The sequence below is a fragment of the Poecilia mexicana genome, unplaced genomic scaffold (genome assembly GCF_051168715.1).
Source record: "Poecilia mexicana isolate PSO_F unplaced genomic scaffold, ASM5116871v1 scaffold_10, whole genome shotgun sequence".
NCBI lineage: Eukaryota > Metazoa > Chordata > Actinopteri > Cyprinodontiformes > Poeciliidae > Poecilia > Poecilia mexicana.
The window spans coordinates 7,068,774-7,088,587 of record NW_028263379.1 but is presented as its reverse complement, the minus strand read 5'-3'; the positions used below and the strand labels follow the sequence as shown (position 1 = coordinate 7,088,587).

At 36.0% G+C, this 19,814-nt stretch overlaps 3 protein-coding genes across 3 annotated transcripts in view; all 3 read right to left on the bottom strand.

The window, feature by feature from the left end:
• Positions 1-644: 644 nt before the first annotated feature.
• fgfbp1a (fibroblast growth factor binding protein 1a) lies at positions 645-2,981 on the bottom strand. Its single transcript, XM_015011030.2, has 2 exons — positions 2,929-2,981; positions 645-2,363 (listed from the first exon to the last, which is right to left on the bottom strand). The coding sequence occupies exon 2, from the start codon at positions 2,342-2,344 to the stop codon at positions 1,736-1,738; it is 609 nt and encodes a 202-aa protein (XP_014866516.2). The 5' UTR covers positions 2,345-2,363; positions 2,929-2,981; the 3' UTR covers positions 645-1,735.
• A 1,154-nt stretch (positions 2,982-4,135) lies between these two features.
• Positions 4,136-6,439, bottom strand: fgfbp2a (fibroblast growth factor binding protein 2a). Its single transcript, XM_015011054.2, has 2 exons — positions 4,735-6,439; positions 4,136-4,554 (listed from the first exon to the last, which is right to left on the bottom strand). The coding sequence occupies exon 1, from the start codon at positions 5,388-5,390 to the stop codon at positions 4,743-4,745; it is 648 nt and encodes a 215-aa protein (XP_014866540.1). The 5' UTR covers positions 5,391-6,439; the 3' UTR covers positions 4,136-4,554; positions 4,735-4,742.
• A 472-nt stretch (positions 6,440-6,911) lies between these two features.
• Positions 6,912-19,814, bottom strand: part of prom1a (prominin 1a) — a 68,087-nt gene continuing 55,184 nt past the window's right edge. Inside the window, exons 16-28 of the mRNA XM_015011039.2 lie at positions 19,099-19,245; positions 18,109-18,180; positions 17,528-17,620; positions 16,153-16,206; positions 16,006-16,086; positions 15,862-15,930; positions 15,320-15,409; positions 14,714-14,829; positions 14,043-14,066; positions 13,560-13,628; positions 11,967-12,064; positions 11,038-11,067; positions 6,912-9,799 (exon numbers count right to left, since the gene is read on the bottom strand). Of these exons, the coding sequence (XP_014866525.2) occupies positions 11,995-12,064; positions 13,560-13,628; positions 14,043-14,066; positions 14,714-14,829; positions 15,320-15,409; positions 15,862-15,930; positions 16,006-16,086; positions 16,153-16,206; positions 17,528-17,620; positions 18,109-18,180; positions 19,099-19,245 (885 nt within the window). The 3' untranslated portion in view covers positions 6,912-9,799; positions 11,038-11,067; positions 11,967-11,994. The remainder of the gene's footprint in view (positions 9,800-11,037; positions 11,068-11,966; positions 12,065-13,559; positions 13,629-14,042; positions 14,067-14,713; positions 14,830-15,319; positions 15,410-15,861; positions 15,931-16,005; positions 16,087-16,152; positions 16,207-17,527; positions 17,621-18,108; positions 18,181-19,098; positions 19,246-19,814) is intronic.

The following is a 19,814-nucleotide window of genomic DNA, read 5'->3' as shown; positions in this document are numbered from 1 at the left end:
CACCTGTACAGTATTTTGAGAAATTAGTTTAAAAAAAAGACACACCAGCTGTGAATCAGCAGAATTAGGTGCACAGAGGAGCTGCAGCTGGACTACAACCATCACTACACTCAATAAGCTCAATAATCATTTGCAATTAAAATGGTATAGTTTCCATACTCATCTTAAAAAACATTATTTGCAAATCTGTTGTTTGCCCAGCTTTTAGTTTTTTATACACCTACATGCCTCAATGCTGTTACTAAATATTCTATTCTATTCTATTCTAACCAGCCTTCCCAGCAGCAGCGGTGTTCTGCTTTCAGCAGGTGGGGTTTTATTGCATTGCCTGGAGTAAAATTCCTTCTTGTGGATTTCCTGCAATCCTCCTGACTTTGTGACTCCCCTCTAATTTTCTTTTCTCTTTAGCTACATTGCTTAAGACGTTCTTTTTTTTTCTACAATAACAAATTTCCAAGAAAGAGCAGAAGGGAGCCTGCTGAGATTCTGAACTCGATGGATATCAGCTGTAGGGATTGCATTATGTTTCAGCAGGAGTTCAGGACTAAATCAAGAGAAAAGTATAAAGTTATTCCCCTCCTAAAATCCCAGTCTGGCCTCAGGCCACGATGGTTTCTGAAAGTCTGTTTTTTTAATGACCTCTGTCTGACTGCTGAATGCTGATATCCACACTCTGCGTGCTGCTGATGATTCAAGTATGAACAGATTATTACCAGTAGGAACTTTAAGCTACATAAAGACCAAAAGGAAACAAATCTAAAAATATGCAGCCTGAAAATAAAAAATAACAGTTTATAAAAGCTGATGTTTATTTTCTTATGTAGATTTTCAAGGTTGAAATCTGTCTAGAAATTAAACTGAAGCCCTCTGATTGAACTTGATATTACACATTCTGGCATAAAATAAGATAACATTACCCAGCATGGACACTTCACACCTAGAGACATTTGAATTAATGTACGGTAACAAGGGAAACATACAGAATTAAAAAAAAAAAAGATTAATAACTAAAAAATGATCAGCTAATCTGATAACTGCCCAGATATTTGGGGTGCTTTCACCAAATTTGTTTGTTTGCCTAGAAACAAACAAACTAGAATTTGCCTCTCAGCTCAACCTCCCCAAACAAAGTCAGGTTTGTTTGAGGAGGTTTGAATGCACAAGCTCTGGTCCGCCTAGCAGGTTTTGGTTCAGTAAAAGTGAACTCTGGCACAGGTTGATTGTATATGTAAATGGCAAATAATATAACCTAAAAAAATGTTTCACCAAGAACTGAGCCTTGTGGTACACCCGCATTAACTTTTCAAAACAATAATTTCCCACAACAGTTCACAGGCTACAAAGAAAGATTTAAACTGCTCAAAAACACATATTTCTGATTACCCATTACTTATTGTTGTTTAATATGTGAAGTGCCTTTTTAATATGCAGTACTGCTTCATTAAGAGTCCCCATTAAGTAATGAAGACGAAACTTAGCTTGTGTGAATGGCTATGATTTATTTTGGATGGATTTAATTGTTCATCATCACAACGGGGAAAAAAAGACTTTAAAGTTCACATAACATTTTAGTTTCTGTCATATAAATACATATTTGTATGCAAGTATGTGCAGTGACTATCGCTTTCCAAGTTCAGTCTCTTATAATCTTTTTACAAGACCACCAGCTACATGAAGTATACACTTAAATACTGTATGTTCTGAAGTGACCACACAAGCCAAGCTTGTTTCTATCTCAGCAATCGTAATTGTTCACCATGGTGGAAAAAAATGTGCAAACACTAGACCAGGAGTCGCTGCAGAACTCTTTGGCCAGTTTCTTGTTCTTAGGCAGGCAGGATTTGGCGGCTGTGACTGGAGCTGCTGGAATGTAAGGCGAAGGAGTTACTGTCTTCTGGGAAACTACGAGCCGAAAGTGAGCCTCTCTGGGGGCATGTTTGCACATGCCTGCCCTCACCAGTAACTTTTCATTATGACACAGGCTGTTTTGCTTCTTCAGAGCCCTGGTAATCTGCTTCCAGTAGAGCAAAGTGTTGGACCTATATTGGGGACAAAGAGCTGGTCTGCCCACATATCTACAATTGAAGCTCTTTTCCCCCTTTTTGCAAGTAACAAAGAGGAACAACGGATCATTGTCTGTTACAGTCCAGGTGCAACGTGAACCATCTTTGGTGACCAGTTTGTCTCCAACAGGTTTCACATGACTCAGTCCTGATCTTTCCTTGCGATGTCCCCTGTCCTCCCGTCCTCTACGCCCGTGACTCCTCTGACAGCTGCCCAACATCATCTGATGGGAAATACAAGCGAGCACCATCAAGATGGCTATGTTGGTGAGGAGAGCCATGAAATCCACAGAACACACCCTGCAAAAGAATTCATTAGAGATATGACCCATTATCACTCACAATGCACTTTTCAAAGAAAACTGTTTTAAGCCTCTATTAGATTAACATTCTGGAAGAGTTGAGAGAATAATCAAACTTTTTAAAATAGCATTTCACTCCTATTTGAGTTTGAGAAACTGAGGCACTGATTTCAAAATTAGATTTACACAAATATTGTAGGTTCATAAAAGAGAACTTGTTTAATCTGAGTTCAGTTTACATTAATCTATGTATAACACTTCAGCAAAAAAAGAAGCTTTTGCTGTTGATTTAAATACGTATAAAATAACTATTATGCAAAAACGGTATTCTAACTTTACAACTCTGTGTTAAAAATACAGATACTAATTTTTAAAACTCTTAAATGTATGCATGTCTATAATAACATAATGTTATTAATTTGAAATTAATACTGTGTTATGCTAATGCATCAATTGAATAAAATTTATTGTAGATAAAGTACAACTAAAGACTTTTCCACCAGTAGCATTGGTGGAAAAGTTCCACAGAGCAGGTTTACTGAAAACAAATTGGTCAAACTTACTTGGCGTTTTCAGAGAAAGTTCAGTTTGCTGTCCTGACACATTTGAGCTCTCGTCTTTTCTTGCAGGTTGCAAATGCTGCTGCAAAGTCAGCCCTCCCCTTCAAACTCAGAGCCACACACACAATGTATCAAATACAAGCACACACACCCACACACACACCCCTACACACACACACACACACGGATATGCATATACTCAATAACAACGTGCAAGTGAATATCATTACTGAATTCAAAAGTGTTTAGAATTAAATTAAGATTAACTTTCTTCCATGCACATTTGGCCCCAAAATAAAACAAATTGACTTTACTTGTATTAAAATCAGGTACAATGACCCATACATAAAGATAAATCAGCTGAATTGTAATACATTGTGCCTCAATCTCTGACTGAAAGGGAGTAAATGTGTATATATATATAGATATATATATATATAGATATAGATATGTAGATATATCTATATCTATATCTATATATATAGATATAGATATAGATATAGATATAGATATATAGATATAGATATAGATATGTCTATATCTATATCTATATATATAGATATAGATATAGATATGTCTATATCTATATCTATATATATAGATATATATAGATATATATATAGATATATAATATATAGATATATAGATATAGATATATAGATATAGATATATAGAATATATATATATTGTGGATGTGATGAAAATCTGACTTTACCTAAACTGAGGAATCACATTTAAGATAATTTTCTGGTTTCAGAATGAGCTTCCTGGTTCAAGGAATCTAAGCTACACAGTAATATATTCTGTAATTTTGCAATTTTAAGAAAAGATGATATCTGAGACATTTAAGTCCTTCACTTGAACATCTGTCAGGTGTGGTAAAGATAAGATGATTTTAAAATGAGCCAGGTGCCCCAGCATGAGAAAAAAACAAAAACAAATGGGGTTTAATGTATTTACACCATGAAGGTCATTATTCCTTAGTTTACTTCATTAGTTTGACTCATGAATCATGAAGCAGGAGGATTAATGTCATTGAAACTTTTTTCATATTTTGTCACCTTGCAACCACAAAGTTCAGTTTATATTAATGGGATTTTATATTTATAAATCCTCCTCCCGTCACAACCTGTCCTACTATATTTACAAAATTTTGTTTAAGTCAAGAATTTCACATGGCACTATTGTAAATAAAGTAGATGCATAAGAATTGTTTAACTAATAGTGTTTATTTCTCATTTAAAAGCATTTTCACAGTCCATATATATTTTTCACAAAATACCTGTAGTGAGAAAGTTTTTTTCAAACAACAAACATAAATTCTGATCGTGACAAACAATATTCAAGCTAATTATAGTAAATATCACAAAAAAAAACACAAACATGTATACTATCTTTTCACAGGTTAAAGCAGTTCTAATTCATACACGTCTACTTCATGCAAAACATAAAAGAAGCTGCTGAAGGTTTCCAAAGAAAAATGTAGCATTTAAAATCAGAGAAATAAAAATGTAACAGCCACTGTAGTACCAGGCTACTTCTGTAAGAGGGCGCTATAGATGTTTCAAAACAAATAACTGGCCTGGATTTTTCCTCCAGTAGTGGTTTCAGTCACCAATTCAGCACAATCTGTATGCAGAACAGAGAGGAAGACATAAAATCCTGATCGTTATGAATCAGTGACGAAAGTAAAAAAACATTTAAGCAAACAAGATTACACAGGATTATACTTGTGTAATCAGGATGTATATCTTAAAAGATATAAATCTTAAAAAGATATAATCCTGAAAGGAATTTTCTGCTGCTCACCTTTTTTGTTAATTCCGAAACCAACCAATTACAAAGGAACAGACGCCCTGCAGGGACCTCCAGCAGTACTGCTGAGCCATTCTCCTCCGGGCGTTCTCAGTCGGAGCTGCCGTCGGCTGTGATTTGGCTCTCTGTGTGGTTTTAACTTTCCCTGGAGCCCGAGATGTTTTAAAAGGTGTCTTCATTGTCAAATTAGGTCTTCCATGGGCAGCTGAACTTTGGGGTTTTCCAGGCTGCTTTGATGGCTGCGCTGCTGGCCGAGACCTTAGGAAAGGACCGGCCGAGAAGTTCATCCGAGATTCATCGGTCGCCTTCCTGCACATGTGAGGTTTGATCTCTTTAGGACCCTGACAGCCGTGTGCTTGCTTCCTGAGGACCCACATCATCTGGACGAAGTAGTGCCTGGGGTTTTTGTTGAAAGCACTGCAGGTGTAAGGTCTCCCCACATACTCACACCAGTAGGCACGTCTGTTTCCCAAGCATGACAGCCTCAGCTTTATGTTTTCTCCTTGGCCTGTCAGGATCATGGTGCACTTGTCCTTAGCCTTGGTTTGGAACTTGATGGGATCGTCCCAGATGCTTTGTCTCCCTTCGTCCTGTGCCTCAGCTGGCCAAAGGCAGCAGGCCAGCAGCAGAGCAGTGGCTTGGGTCCACATGGTGTCAGATAGATGCCGAGGGCAGGATGAGAGTGGAACTGCTTGAGCTGAGGCTTCCTCTTGGTATTTATTGGCCAAGCAGACACACAGTAACTTTAGGGAACAAAGCTGAGTCAGACTAAGAAAAAGTGGTTATATGGGCGGAGGAGGGAAAAGCCACGTTAGTTCCTGCTGAAATTATGTAAAGCCCACTAAGATGCAACATGGATTCTCATGTTTGATCGTTTCACATAAAAAAAAAAAACAACAGACACAGATGAAGAAATCTTTTTTTTTTTTTTTTTTTTTTTACATTTACTGACTTTATAGGTCAGTTTCACACTGGATTAATGCACTCATAAACATATATTGTCACAGTTTCCAATTTGATACATATATTTTAATAAGAAATGTGAAATCTGATAGAAAAAAGAAAGCTGAACCTCTCTTGTTTGCGTTAAGTGGCAGTTAAGGCTCATAACTGTGCAGGGTAACCTATCATTTCCCTCTAAACATAAACCCAGGACAGTGCCACAGAGAAACATGAGTACACACATGCAGGGACAAGACTGGAAAGGGAGGCAGTAATGACCATGCCAATTAAGAAAGCACAAGAAAATGTATGAAATAGGGAGGAAGGATGGAGTACACACATATGGCACACAGGGTCTTATATGAGATTAAAATGTTTCGGCTAAAACAATTGTATTTTTTTGCAAGAACTGAAGAAAACAGAGAGCTAAATTTGATGTAATGTATTTTAACTTGATCAGAAACGCAATGATTTGTTTTCATCATCTTCAAAGTTAAGTAATTTTTTTTAGAACAAAGTGAAGGAACCCAGTGTTTGAACTAATAACATACCAAAAGAGCAGAGTTTACAACCTACTTTAACACTAATTACCAAGTATGACGTGACTCTGACTCATCTGATACAGAACATTTAACTGTAAACCATAATTGCATATAAATCCAGAAAGATGCAACATTTTGAGAAATCAGATTACACTTTTAAATTATTTAAAATAACCACACCCACGCAATGTTCAGTGTTTCAGTAAATAATATGAATAAAGTCAGTTCTCTCAAACTTGGCCTCTGTTTTTGACTGGTTTTCAGACAAAAAAAAGTCTGTGTGGTTTTTCTTGGAGTGTTTATTTGCATCCTGCTTGGTGCCTGAGAAAACTTTGAAGCCAAGCTTATGGAAGAGGATAATAATGTCTTATTGAAATAGCTGACCGGTAAAGCAACCCACAGGGTTCTGGCTTGGCAGTACAACCATCACATTGGAATGTGCAAAGTGCAAAAGCGTGCAAAACCATCTGCTCCAATGTTACACACAGTTCCCATTTAGCATCAAATGTATATTAATTTCAACATATTTTCCTTTTTTCACCCTCAGAATTACACATTCCATGTTTTGCCTCACAGTAAAATACGAAAACCGACAAACTACTTTCTTTTCCATAACATGTCAAAAATATTGTTGCCCCAAAGTACAGTGCAAGCTGAAAGAAGGTAAAGAAAGATTGGAAGAGAAAATAACTTGAAATGGAGAGTTTATTCACAATTTATACACTTTTATCATATCCACATAAAAAAACAAGCATCTTCCTGGATCCATCATCGCCCAGCTGTTCAGCATCACATTTCAAACCAGCAACCCATTCATCTGATCAACCCAAAGCTACCATATATAACTAGTTTAAGCACTTAAGTTGCAAATTTGTCCCCATAAATGCATTACCAGACTCCAGCAAGGAGTAAAACTGTGATAGTCAGCATGAGCACACTGATCATCTAAAAATGTCCACCTTGAGGAAAACTAAGTTTGTAAATGAAGCAAGCAAAAAAAAGAGCGCTGGGAAGAGAGAGAGCCAATAAGTTCACATTATGGAAAAGCACAGCTGGGACATCTTAACATGGCAGTCAGTGTTTCCTTTGGAGAAATAAAATTAATGAAAATAGTGTCTAAAGTCAGTGTAGCAGAGCATAACTTGTAAACTGTTGGTAAATATTTTCAGTACTTCTACTGCAAATTACAGTTATTGGCTTTATAAAAGTCAGATGTGCACAAAAATCTACAAAAATGGGTTAATTTTTAATCCTTGTTATGGTAACCTAATTAGAAGTTGTTAAATGTTAGTACTCTCTTTAGTGACTTCTTAACTGACACATTGTTTTTGTTTGTTTTTATTCACGCTCATGGGCTTTGTCTTTTAAAAACAATGGCAAACTTGGATCTAAAACGGATGTGTTGGAGTATAAAACAAAAGTAATATAAAAATTATGGATAAAGTATTAAATTTAGACCAGTTTTTACCATTACAGTTTAAAAAAATCAGATTTTTTTTTTTGATTCACATAAAAACTGACTTTTGTTAGTCTTCATATATGCATATTATGTAATCTTCTACCTGGTAAATGTTGATAGTTATTGTGCATTTACAGTGACAAACAAAATCCAAATTTTGGTTGCTAAGGCAGGTATTGCTTTTTTTCACAGTCTACATAAACCAGATGTGTGTAAACCATGAAAAATACTTATTTTCAACAATCTGATTGATGGTGCTCATTTGTCCCATAAATGGATTGTCTAAGCTCTCACTGGAGAAAGCATCTGTATAGAAATATGAGATATAGGATATGTTGATTGGCTTCCCTGATGTAACAATATCAGCATATTTCTCACTCAACCTCTACATATAATAATGATTAATGAATGAACACATTAAAAAGTTCCATGTATTCAGAAGTACTGTTTAACTAAAAAAGCAGGCAAAGGGCAAAAAGCGTGCCACAGAAAAACTACTTAAAAATATGGAATTTGGCTTGAGAGTTAACTTTCCACTTTAAAATTATGAGGACCATAAAGCAGGAAAGACCTGAAAATAAACGCATGTGGTACATAGAGGAAATAGAAGAAGATGTTGTTTTTACTATTATTCTCCAACTGTACTGTATTATTTAAAGTTCAACCAAAACACATCTGCTATGCATTTGGTCATTTGGAGTTACAGTGTGGTTGTGATGGGCCTTTCTTACCATAACAAAGGAAGATAACATGTCATATCTGCCCCTTGCTTCAAGAATTAGTGTTTTTTTGTCTAAACCCACTATTCAAAATAATTCTGAGATTTGGTCTTTAAAACTCCAAGTGAAGAATCGATTTAGAACAACATACCAATCTGAATTACAAATAAATGCTAAATGTTAACGCCTGACACAAGTTTAAATGGTACAGGAAGGGCATTTTAATGATGTCAGCTCCTAGATTGTTTATATTTAACATAGTGATATGGCCTTTTTTAACTGTAATGTCGTCATGGTAAAATATCTCAAAGGCAGACAGACCTCTTCAGTGTTTCTCACATACCGATGGGTCACGTTGCCCCTTTGCCATTTCAGACTTTTTCACGCTGAATAGTTGTTGCATACCAACAACAACAACTGTTGGTATGCAACATCTGTCATTGGAAGTTGCATACCAAACTTCAGTAAGGGGACATTTCATATCTAATTTGACCGATGAGCTAAAGTCATTTTTGGTATTTTGCTTCTACTGTAAAAAAAAAACGTTTTTGTCATGTGACTCCAATGGGACAGGTCCAAACAGATATCAGAGTAAAAACCAATGAAAAAAGGGTGCAATACATTTTTTTTAAGAAATAAAATTGTATCTTTGTTATTGAACTATTCCTGAGATTTGAACAAAAGGATACAAGTAGTGTGTTTTACAGGTAAGAAACTGAAGAATTTGGGGATAAAATGGGAAAATTTGAATGAGGTTATGAATTGTCAAAGAGGGAAATTGACCCATAGCCACCTAAAATCAACAAAACCAACATGTCTGGAAATATTGTAAACAGCTTTAAAAAAAAGTCATGCTTCATTTTCTTACAAATGCTCTCCACAAGTCGTTATGCCACTGTTCACACAAATTTTCTCAACAGGTAAAATATCACACATAAAAAGTGAGCTTTTTAACTGAGCTCACTTGAGCCTCAGTTAAAAAGGATGCATTTTTTCAACAAAACAATCAGATCTTTATGAAACCTGCCTTTTGACACTCACTTTGAAAGTGCAACACCCTTTTTAACTCCAGGAAGAAAATATAACTTTCTCCAGCTTCTCTTTTCTTGAGCACAAAGTTCATAAAAACGAGCAAACACAACAGTCAATGTTATGTCCTCTCAAGGGCTTTTTCAGCTTGGTTTTGTGTCCAAACTAATGTAAACACAGACACAGCAGTCCTGGAAAATGTAGATGAAACCTGGCTCAGATTGATGCTGAGGGCTGATAAGGTTGGCGTCCTGCCGGCAGAAACCAAACTGGAGAATTTGGTCTGTATCATTGAACAAGCAGGATGTTCCATGTTCTTCTTTTGAAGTGAAGAAACCACCAGCGTATGTTGAGATTCCTCAAGTGAGCTATAATAAATGAAAAAGAGCATTCTGAGTTGTTAACTGATGAGTTGATACATTTTATAAATAAACTCCCTGGCCAAAATAATAAAAAAAAGGCAACCAAATAAAAAGAAGGTCACAATAAGCTTTTGCAATGCCACAACATTTATTTATAACCATAATTACATTCATGTTTCACCCAGATCTTCAGGTGATGATGGGAGAGTGCGACCACTGCAGTGAGCAGTGAGCAGTGGATGGATGGATGGATGGATGGATGGATGGATGGATGGATGGATGGATGGATGGATGGATGGATGGATGGATGGATGGATGGATGGATGGATGGATGGATGGATGGATGGATGATGGACTGGAAGAGGGCACATCTGAATTTATAACTTGATCTTCTTGCATTGCTCCCAAACGTTATGCTCCCTTGCAAACTGAAGCCTTTTCTCTAGTTAGCCTCACTAATTAGAGGTTTGCTGACTTCTACACAGCTGTTCAGGCCCAAACTCTTCCCTTCACACTGTGTGTAGAAATGCTCTTATTTTTACTACTAAACAACCTTAAGTTATACTGTCGTTTTTCTTCTATTTAATGTTAGCCAATGTTTAAGAGATCCAATCATTCAGGATTCTTTTCAGACCACATTTCTTCCTGAAAACAATGGTTCCCTACTGTTTTTCAGGTTTTTAAATATTCATTGGACAGTTAACCCAATTCTGCAATTTCATCAGTGTTTTTCTCTGCTTAATGCCAATGATTTGACCTTTTTTAAATAGACTAACATCTTTTCCACAACCATGGGATGCGTCTTTACACATGATGTCTAAGAAATGAGAAGCAACCCATTGCATCAGCTGGAGTCAACCAAGTGAATTTCCAAATTGTAGGTTTTTTTTAACTTGTGTGTTTTGCCTGAGAACCACAAAGACCAATCACTTCACTTTCACCTTAAAGCAGATCAGTATGAAGTTTCAAAGAGAGGGAATTATCTGACTTATAATCAATAGAAATGATCTCAGTAGTAAAGATGTTATCATCGAGACAACAAGCTACTTTCAAAAATGTTGTAATGTTGCAAAATCTTAGAAAATTGAACAGAGTTTTAAGACTAAATTAGATTTATTGACAGTAGCTCTGTGTAATCTTCTGTATCGATCTGTCAGTCAAAACTCATTCAACTATTGAAGTTACACATTCAATCAAACACCTGCAGCCTGAAACATGAAAAAAATAAATAAATAAAACCTTACCATGACGTTTAGTTCCAGTTGTCAAGGGCACTACAAGGGCAAAGAGCAGAGAAAGATACTCTAGATATCACAATGCAAGAAAATATTTCAAAACATAAATATCCCCAAAATAAGTTAAGTTTTTATTGCAGTTCCTTAGATTCTAATGGAAATTTGTAATGTCTTTATTAACTTTATTAATGTAATGCCTTTATTAACAAAGGCCTGCAATCATTCTGAGACTGCAGAGATCTTCACAAAATTCAGAAATAGTCAAATCTTCATTTCACCAAATAATTCTTTCAACCAAGTGGAAACTAATACATTTTTTGCCCTTCTGAAGACATGTAAAAGGTCTATCAAGGTAGTTGCAATAATTTAAAACAAACAACAATGCTGCTGCATTCCTTTCTGACTAAATGTACTCAAATTAAAGGTTGGATTTTTTTTTTAATTTGATTTATTTCATCGTCATTGTGAGATGATGCTGCTATAAGACATACTACAATAAAAGACTATTTTTAAGGCATTACACAACTTTTCCAGTGGTTTTATTCAATGTAGAGGGTGCTGTAAGGTGGAGATAACTACATAGAAAAGGGTTTCACTTCTCTCACACACTAACTGAACACAACCACTCACAAGAGGCTAATAGACACGTTAGAGAAAGTTTTTTAAAAATATAAATCAACATAAAATTGAAGGTTTCTTCTCTCTAAAACACTGAGAGTCACGAGCATCTACAGTAAATTCAGTTATCCTCACCATGATGGTTTTTCAGCAAGCAGAAAAAGCACTAAAACAAGCTGTGAACGGGTGTAAAGAGTGTTAACACATTAGCAGTATAAGACTTAAAACAGATGATCGCTGACTCAGCAGGACAGCTGTGAGGAGAGGTGTGAGGAAATCGGTGTTAGAGAGACAGAGTCGTCGTTTTGTGTTACCAGTACCTTTCAGGAGCCAAGCCAGAGCTGACTCTCACCAGTCGATGTGCCTCGGAGGAGCCGAGGCCCGTGGAAACCTGTTCATTGTGTCATATGTTGGGACGCTACCGCCACAGGAACAAACACGCACACAGGGAAAAACGTTACCAGACAGACTCAACATTTTACATCCACTCCCTTTAGGTGGCAAGAGGAGAAGGGTGAGCAGTTCACACAACAGAGAGCAAAACATTCTCTGAGGATCTTACTGTGCAAACAGAGTAGTTTAGTGCTGACCAATTAGAACAGGTTTTAAATTATGTAATACTCTGATTGATGCATGAGTTTCATTCCAAAAGATTAATGCAACTCAAATAGAAAGATAAGGTTCAATAAAATGTTGTATTAATTTTGCAAGTTCAAACTGGAAATGAAACTCCTATTTTTTCAAACCGCAACAAGTCAGAGCAACTCCTCATTTAAATGTTTTACTCTCTGTGTTTATCTTGTTGGTTCAAGATGCAAACTCATCTGCGTCCAAATGCAACTTAAAGAGATAAAACACGCAGTTAAGCATCTGGTTAGATTCAGAAAAGAAAATCAAAAGTAGCAACATATCCAGGGACACACTAAAGCTCAACATGCTTGCCTCTCTCTGAACAAAATGATCAGGTGTACATTCATCGGACTTTGGCCGACACTAAACGAGAGGAAACAGGAGAAGATTTCATTTCATTCCACAGGAATTTCCCAGCGTCAGAAAGAAAGCAGTTGGTTAGTAACACGGTAGATTCCCTCAAAACCACCAAGCGAAACATTTACAACATGAAGTAGTGGTAGCAGACAGATTCATCAGCCTCAAGGCTCCCATGACTGTTGGAAGGTGGAAGATCAGACTAATTATTGGGAATTGAAACCCTAATTTCTCTTTGATGAAAGAGAGTTTAAGTGAGGGTATAGTTTTCCTCAGTGTAAAGACTGCAAATTTTGTAAAATGTGCTCCTTCTTTTTCTCCACCAAGATGTTCCAGCTGTTATTTTTCTAACACTCACCTGTAGTTTAACTTTACTTACTGTGATAAGCAAGTATTTTAAGTAAGTATAAATCGCAATTACGTTCCTTTAAGTTGTGATATTTAAAAGGTTGATTGTGAAAATGGCACTTCTAACAGAGTTAGTCCTTTAGATACTATCTATGACAAGCCTTTATTAGTATTTGTTTTCCAATAATCTCCAGTCTTCAAGTTGATTAACCCAAATCGATCTTTATTTCGCTCCATATTTCAGCCTCAAAGAAAACAGTAGGGCTATGATCTGATGCTCATCAACAAACCCCACACCCCACCCCAAATGCTAAACCACTGCTGAAATTCATTTTAAAGCACTTTTTATCATAAGTATCAAAAAGTTGATTCCGGATTGTTTCTAATAAAAGCTACCACTACTTGCCAGTTTAAATCTTTGCTATAATATCACATCGACTTATGCGTGTGTGTGTCTTGAAATGACTCTCTCTGCGAGCATGCACTGTGTTCAGCCATATTATATATAAAACCAACTTCCCAGGCATGCATCCACCTCCACCATGACATGCAGTCAGCAGGATAAAGAGAAAGTTTACCTTGTCATCATAGGATTAGGAATACCTTGTGAACTCTCACTATGATAACCATTATTACCAATTTCCATACTGAAAATAAAACATTGAGAACAAAAATGGAATGAAAAATGAGAAACGCGACATGCTGAATAAAAATGTTTCCTTTATATGTGGTTAAATCTTTAGACAATATCAGGAGATGAATATGTTCTGAGTATAAACCTTAATGTTGTATTTACAATTTTTTTTTTTTTTTTTTTTTACAAAAAAAACACTTTAATGATTGCAAGAGCCCTTCATGAAAGGTACTGTAAGGGGCACTTCTTAAACATAGCACATGACAAAAAGCCACATCGTTCACCCACATGAGCAATTTTGAAGCTCAAAAATGCAAACGAGCACCAAGAATTTAGTAAACAGCTTTCTATATACATTATTTGGGGGGGAAAAAGCACAGAGTGAGAGAAGTTAAAATGAAAAGGAGGTTGGGGAAGAACGTCTTACTTTTTCATGGGAATTGTCTCAACGCTATGGAGATACACAGAAAACAGGAACATAAAAATGTTATTGAGATGTTCAGCAAAAGAAATGCATCATACATCCTTCTGTGCAATCCAACAGTGATTGCACAGAGGGAGATGCAGTTGATCAGCTGATATATTACAATAACTATTACTGTAGATAAAGCCATGAGTCCACAGAGTCTGAACATGAAAAAAGGCCCATGAGGAAGAAATAAGAATTGACTAATTTATTAGTGTCTTTTCTTTGTAAAGTGCCAAGTGCTTGACAAAGAAGAATGAAGAAATAAAATAAAAAATATGGAAGATGGAAATAGTAGGAATGGTTATCACAAAGTAAAATGCCAAGTCCCAGAAACAGAGGAGCTAAGGGGAAGAGGAATGGGAGCAGAAAATAAATCAAAACAGAAAAGTTTAGTTATACAGAACAGTTTTAGAACCCATTTTAAAGCAAACCAGAAAACTAACCAATTATATTCAGATACTCTAAAGAAAAGCCTAAAAGAGAAGGATGTCCTGCAACCATCAAATATTTAAAATATATGTGCAGTAATTTAGATCTAATTGAGCCATAAAATAACTAAAGCTGCAGCTTTATAGTAATAATAGAAAGAGCAAAAACATGTGAGAAGAAAAATAAATGCAATAACTCACTCATCATAAACATCCTCTGTGTCCATCCTGCGGTAGTACTTGGCTAGTTTCACAGCTAGTATTACGCTTGGGAGCAGGAATAATGTGCTGCAGCCCAGACCCATCCAGAAAGTGTTCTGTCGAAAAGATCATTTAAAGAATTATATGTTTCATAATTTTTTTATGAAGTTAACAATGATTTGCCTTGTAATTTATTTATACCTCTTATGCTTTTTCCTATGTGTTAAGACAATAAAAAATTTAAAACCATTAATTATTTTCCTTCCACTTCAAAATTGTGCGCCACTTTGTAGAAATCACTTAAAATCACATTAAAATGCACTGAAGTTTGTGGTTGTAATGTGGAAAAGTTGAAGGGGTGTGAATACTGTTTAAATGCATTGAAACTGCTGTTTTTAATTTGGCTTTGGTTTACAGACATAACATCTAGATATTGACCTTAATCACTTTGGGTGAGTGATAACACTGCTGCACAACTAGATTTGTTTCACTTTAACGCTTTGGGGGGCTTAACGCATTAAACATCTGCACTGAAACACAGAGATCTGCAGTTAACTGCATGAAGCTTGATTAGGTGGGATCTATTTTTATTATTGCCATTGTTACCATAGAATCCACCAGGAAACTGCAGGTCATGATCTGCGCCGTATCCAAGATGTTGCTGAAGGGCTTGCATGGTGCAACCTCCAAAGCCAACTACAAAGGATGTAAACAGGAAATGTTATCGCACTACTGTACTGCCAGTAAAGACAAAGTTTCTTAACTGTGGGACAACACATCTGTGCATTCTGACTGTTCCTGAAAAACAATAACATTGAGACTGAAACAAAAAGGTTTTATTGACATATATGAGAATCAGAGCTAAAATATCTTATTTTTCACTTTGGTTTGAATTCCTTTGGCTTTACTGCAGCAGAAACCATCGTGCCTCAAAGTAAATTCCTCAGATTTAAAGGAGCTGTAGCTTTTATGTTTGTCCTCTCTATATTTACCCCAAAAACCGTTATGCAAGTTTTTTTGTTTTCCACTGTATAACACTGAACTTTTTTTGTAACTCATACTGCAGAAAATCCTTTCACTAAACATGAACAAAGTAATGCATAAAACATAAAATTAACATAATATGAAAATGGTAGATAAACACTTACTGATGTTTTGACCCATTCTATGTACTGATTGAAATAGCCAATAATGGTTGCTGAGTATTTTCTTGTTTCCTGTACAAAATTAGAGAACAGCTGTTAGTTTAACACAATCAGAAAACTGAGATTAAGCAAAGAGATACATTTTACCTGGTTGATTAAAAGTGTTGCATTCTGGGATATGAGATGCTGAGCAGCTTCAATGGCCTCAAGAACATCTGTGACTTTGTTCTGTAAAGACGAACTAGTCAGTACCAATGTGACTGTAAATATGAATTTTGATAGCGGTTTATTTACCGGGAGGTCAGAAGCTGTCCTCTCCAGAAACCTCATACTCTGGTTCAATGCACTCTTAGAGAAAACAAAAAAATAAGACATTAGTTTCAGAAGTTAAAGACCAACAGAAAACTGAGAGCAACACATACACAATGAGTGACATTGATTTAATTGTTGGCATGCTGGAGGATTTTGTTCTAAAATCAAATATCCACAATGCAAAGACATAAGAACATATACAATCACATACACCACATAAAACAAATAAGGACTGTCCCTTTATTTTGTCTAAAAAAAAATAACATTTATTCTCTTCGTGTGGCTATTTTGAACTATTTTGGCACAAATACTTTAAATATTAACTATAAGTTTGTGAAAACAACAATAAAAAGTGTGTCTGCAACAAAATAGCATGTCAAAGATACGTTGTTTGTTTAAAGCTCCAGGTAATAACACAGTTAATGCATATCATATCATAAACTTGTGCTTACCCTTGCTCTAACATATTTCTTGATGGTGAACAGAGAAAAACAAAACAACAAAACATAAATAAATGTTGTGCTGAAAACCAACAATGGTTTCATCTGTTCATCCTAGATGATATCTGACAGACTGGTTCTGGGCTTGTGGAGAAAATAAAGCTGAATATTTCATATTTAATGTGTTCTGACACAAGCCCGAGGGCAACAAGTGCTATTTTATTTTACAGAACAGCAGACAAAGCAACATTTTATCTAATCACACCTCTATACCGCAGACTATTACAGTGGAATAATTACTTAAAATTATTGGTTGTAAATGTTGAAACAAAGAGTCTCTAAAGCAGATGGATGTAAAATCAGCACAAAATGTAAAGTGAAAATTTCTTTCTCAGGCAAAAAAGCTGTTATGAAAAGACAGCAACGGGAAAAATGCAAAATGGTGAAAAGCTGAAATGACCATTACACCAAACAACCAAACTAAAATGCCGTAGTACAAAAGTCAGTTTTGCTAATTTACGCAACACCAATTAACTGCAAATATCATCTCAAGATTTACGAGATACAAAACTCCAATTCATAAACAGAAATATATAATTAAATCAATCTAAAACAGTTTAATCCTATGGGGGGAGAAAATTTAATTACATACTTCCAGTTCCAGTACATCTCTAAATCCACCAAGGCTTGCTCACCTAGATGCAGCCTACAGTATTTAGGTCTTCATTGTTTGGTGCAAGTGAGAGAATTACTTGTTTTCTTCTAATATTAACTGTATTTATCAGAGAGTCATTACATATTGAACGTGTATGTCCTCATTTTTGTATTGTTTTTATGTGGTTTAGGGTGGATAACTATGCAAATCAGGTTGAAACCGAGTTCTGCTGAAAGTATCTTGGACACGCAGTGGGGATTACCATGGCCTGCTCCATTGGAGCGATCTGTTGTCTGTGGATCCGCTGCAGAGTGGCCACATGGCCTTTCAGAGCTGTCTGCAGAGGTCCCCTGGGCTGGAGAAGGAGAAAAAAACAAGTTGAGTTTTATTCCAAAAGAAGAGGAAGAAACAAAAGACTGCGTTCGTGAGATTCCTGCTGCCCAGACATTTCTTAAACCTTTGGTCACGTAACAGAAAACAATGCATGTTTTAGCTCTCACTCATCATACATCAGGAAAGAATCAAATGTTTTATAAATGTAATTCTTTTTTAAAAACACATTTTTCCCAGTTTACCAAACCGCCAACTTTTAAATAACTGCATTTTGTTTTTGCATTTGAAAGTGCACAGATATTTAGTTTTTGCAAACGCAATCATTCTGCACGAAAGCACACCAGTCTCTGTGTAGCAGCATCTGTTAAAAGAACTTAGCTAAAAGGGTCACTCTCCATCACAATTTGAGAGAACAGGTGCATTAAAATAATCTCTTGTGCAGAGATGAAATAATATGAAACTCCATAATGTGAATGTTGGTGCATCAGCTAATCAGATCAGCTGCCTTACCATCAGGTCCGTCTGGGACTCCAGCTCTTTGGCGAATGAGAGAACATCCACCACAGTGACTCCTTTATTCACCTTAAACAAAGAAACCAGTAGCTCAAACACTGAGCTTGGATGACTTCACACACATTTATTAAATAGAAAGTTACATTTTAGACATGTTGATAATGCAGTGAAGAATTTATAGTTTATACAGTGATTTAATTTTCTTCAGGCATATTTGTGGTTTACATAAAAGATTAGAACAATTTGCCCCTGTGCCTTACACAATTAATGACTGCTATGAGCAGAAAGTCTTAAAATGAATTCTTGAATACTGCATTTAATACGTTCAGACATTGTTGTTCTTAATTTGCTACCAACATGCAGGTCAAAGCTTTACAAAAACTTTCAATTTACATGGCTCACAAATTTCCAAATAATTGCAGTTATTCTTCACATCAAAGTACAGAAAAAACATGGGATTGTAATTTATCGTGTCTTTCTTCAGCTAAGGCTTTTAGGTCATCTTAGACCGAACTGAATCAGATCAAATCTCTTGTTTCCTTGTACAACTCAGAAATCAGAGGCTTCTGACTGAGAGAATGAAAGTTAAGCTAAACATTTCACACATTTGTAGATTCAGTCAAAAGGATAATTACTTTTTGCCCTCAGTCTCAGGTCTTTAAAGTAAAGCTGACTGATTGATGAAAAGAGCAAATGTCAAGTTCTAGCACATACCTTCACACCTTTGGCCTGGACTGGATCCTTATTGGATAATTTAGCTTTAGCAATCCTTCACAGAACTCTGCCTGAAGCTTGTTAACTGATTTAGGTGTTGATAAACTTAGTAAGTCAATTATTAAATCATTTAAATAATTTTTTTCACAGACATAATTAAACAATTGCAACAATTTATACATCATAACTCCAAAATAAAAACTATTCAAAACCAACCACTGACAGCATGCTGTGCTCATGTTCATGTGTTTCTATAATCACAGCATGTGTCACCTCGTCAAGGTAGTCGGCGTAGTTGATCTCTGAAAGGCCAGCTTCAGAGAAATCTAGGAGGTTCTGCTTCCCCTCTGCCTCTAACAGGATTATCGCTCTCAGGTCAATCCGAAAGTTCTCCAGCTGATGCACCACATCCTTAGTGAACTGTAAACACAACCAGGGATCAGAAGTTTGGGTGAGAATATAAACCCTGAACGAATCAACTTTCACATCTACACATCATAATCTTCTTTCTAAACATTGTCTGTAACAATGTGGCAGCATGCTACATGCAGCATGCTACATGCAACAGGCTCTGGAAGGCTTGTAGAGGTTGAAGGTAAAATTATTGCAGCAAAATATTAGGAAATCCTACAGAACAATTAGTTTCCATCTACCAGAGGTGGATGTTCTGGAGTGGCCTAGTGAAAGTCCACACCTCAATCCAACAGGGAACCTGTGGCAGGACTTGACAAAGGCTGATCCTCATGCAACCTGGCAGAGCTTGAATATTTTTGCAAAGAAGACTGGAGTACCATTGCATCATGGGAATTTGTTCCTTTTATGCCCTTTGTTTAACTTGAAACTTTTTGGGAAAAAGATAATTAAGAGAGATCAAAAATATGTATTTTGATATTTACTTGAAAATCTCTTGCTTTCCATTTGTGCTATAAAAAATAATTTGTCCCTGGTGGCACCAAGACTAAGTGGATTAACAGGAGGAACTACAAAAG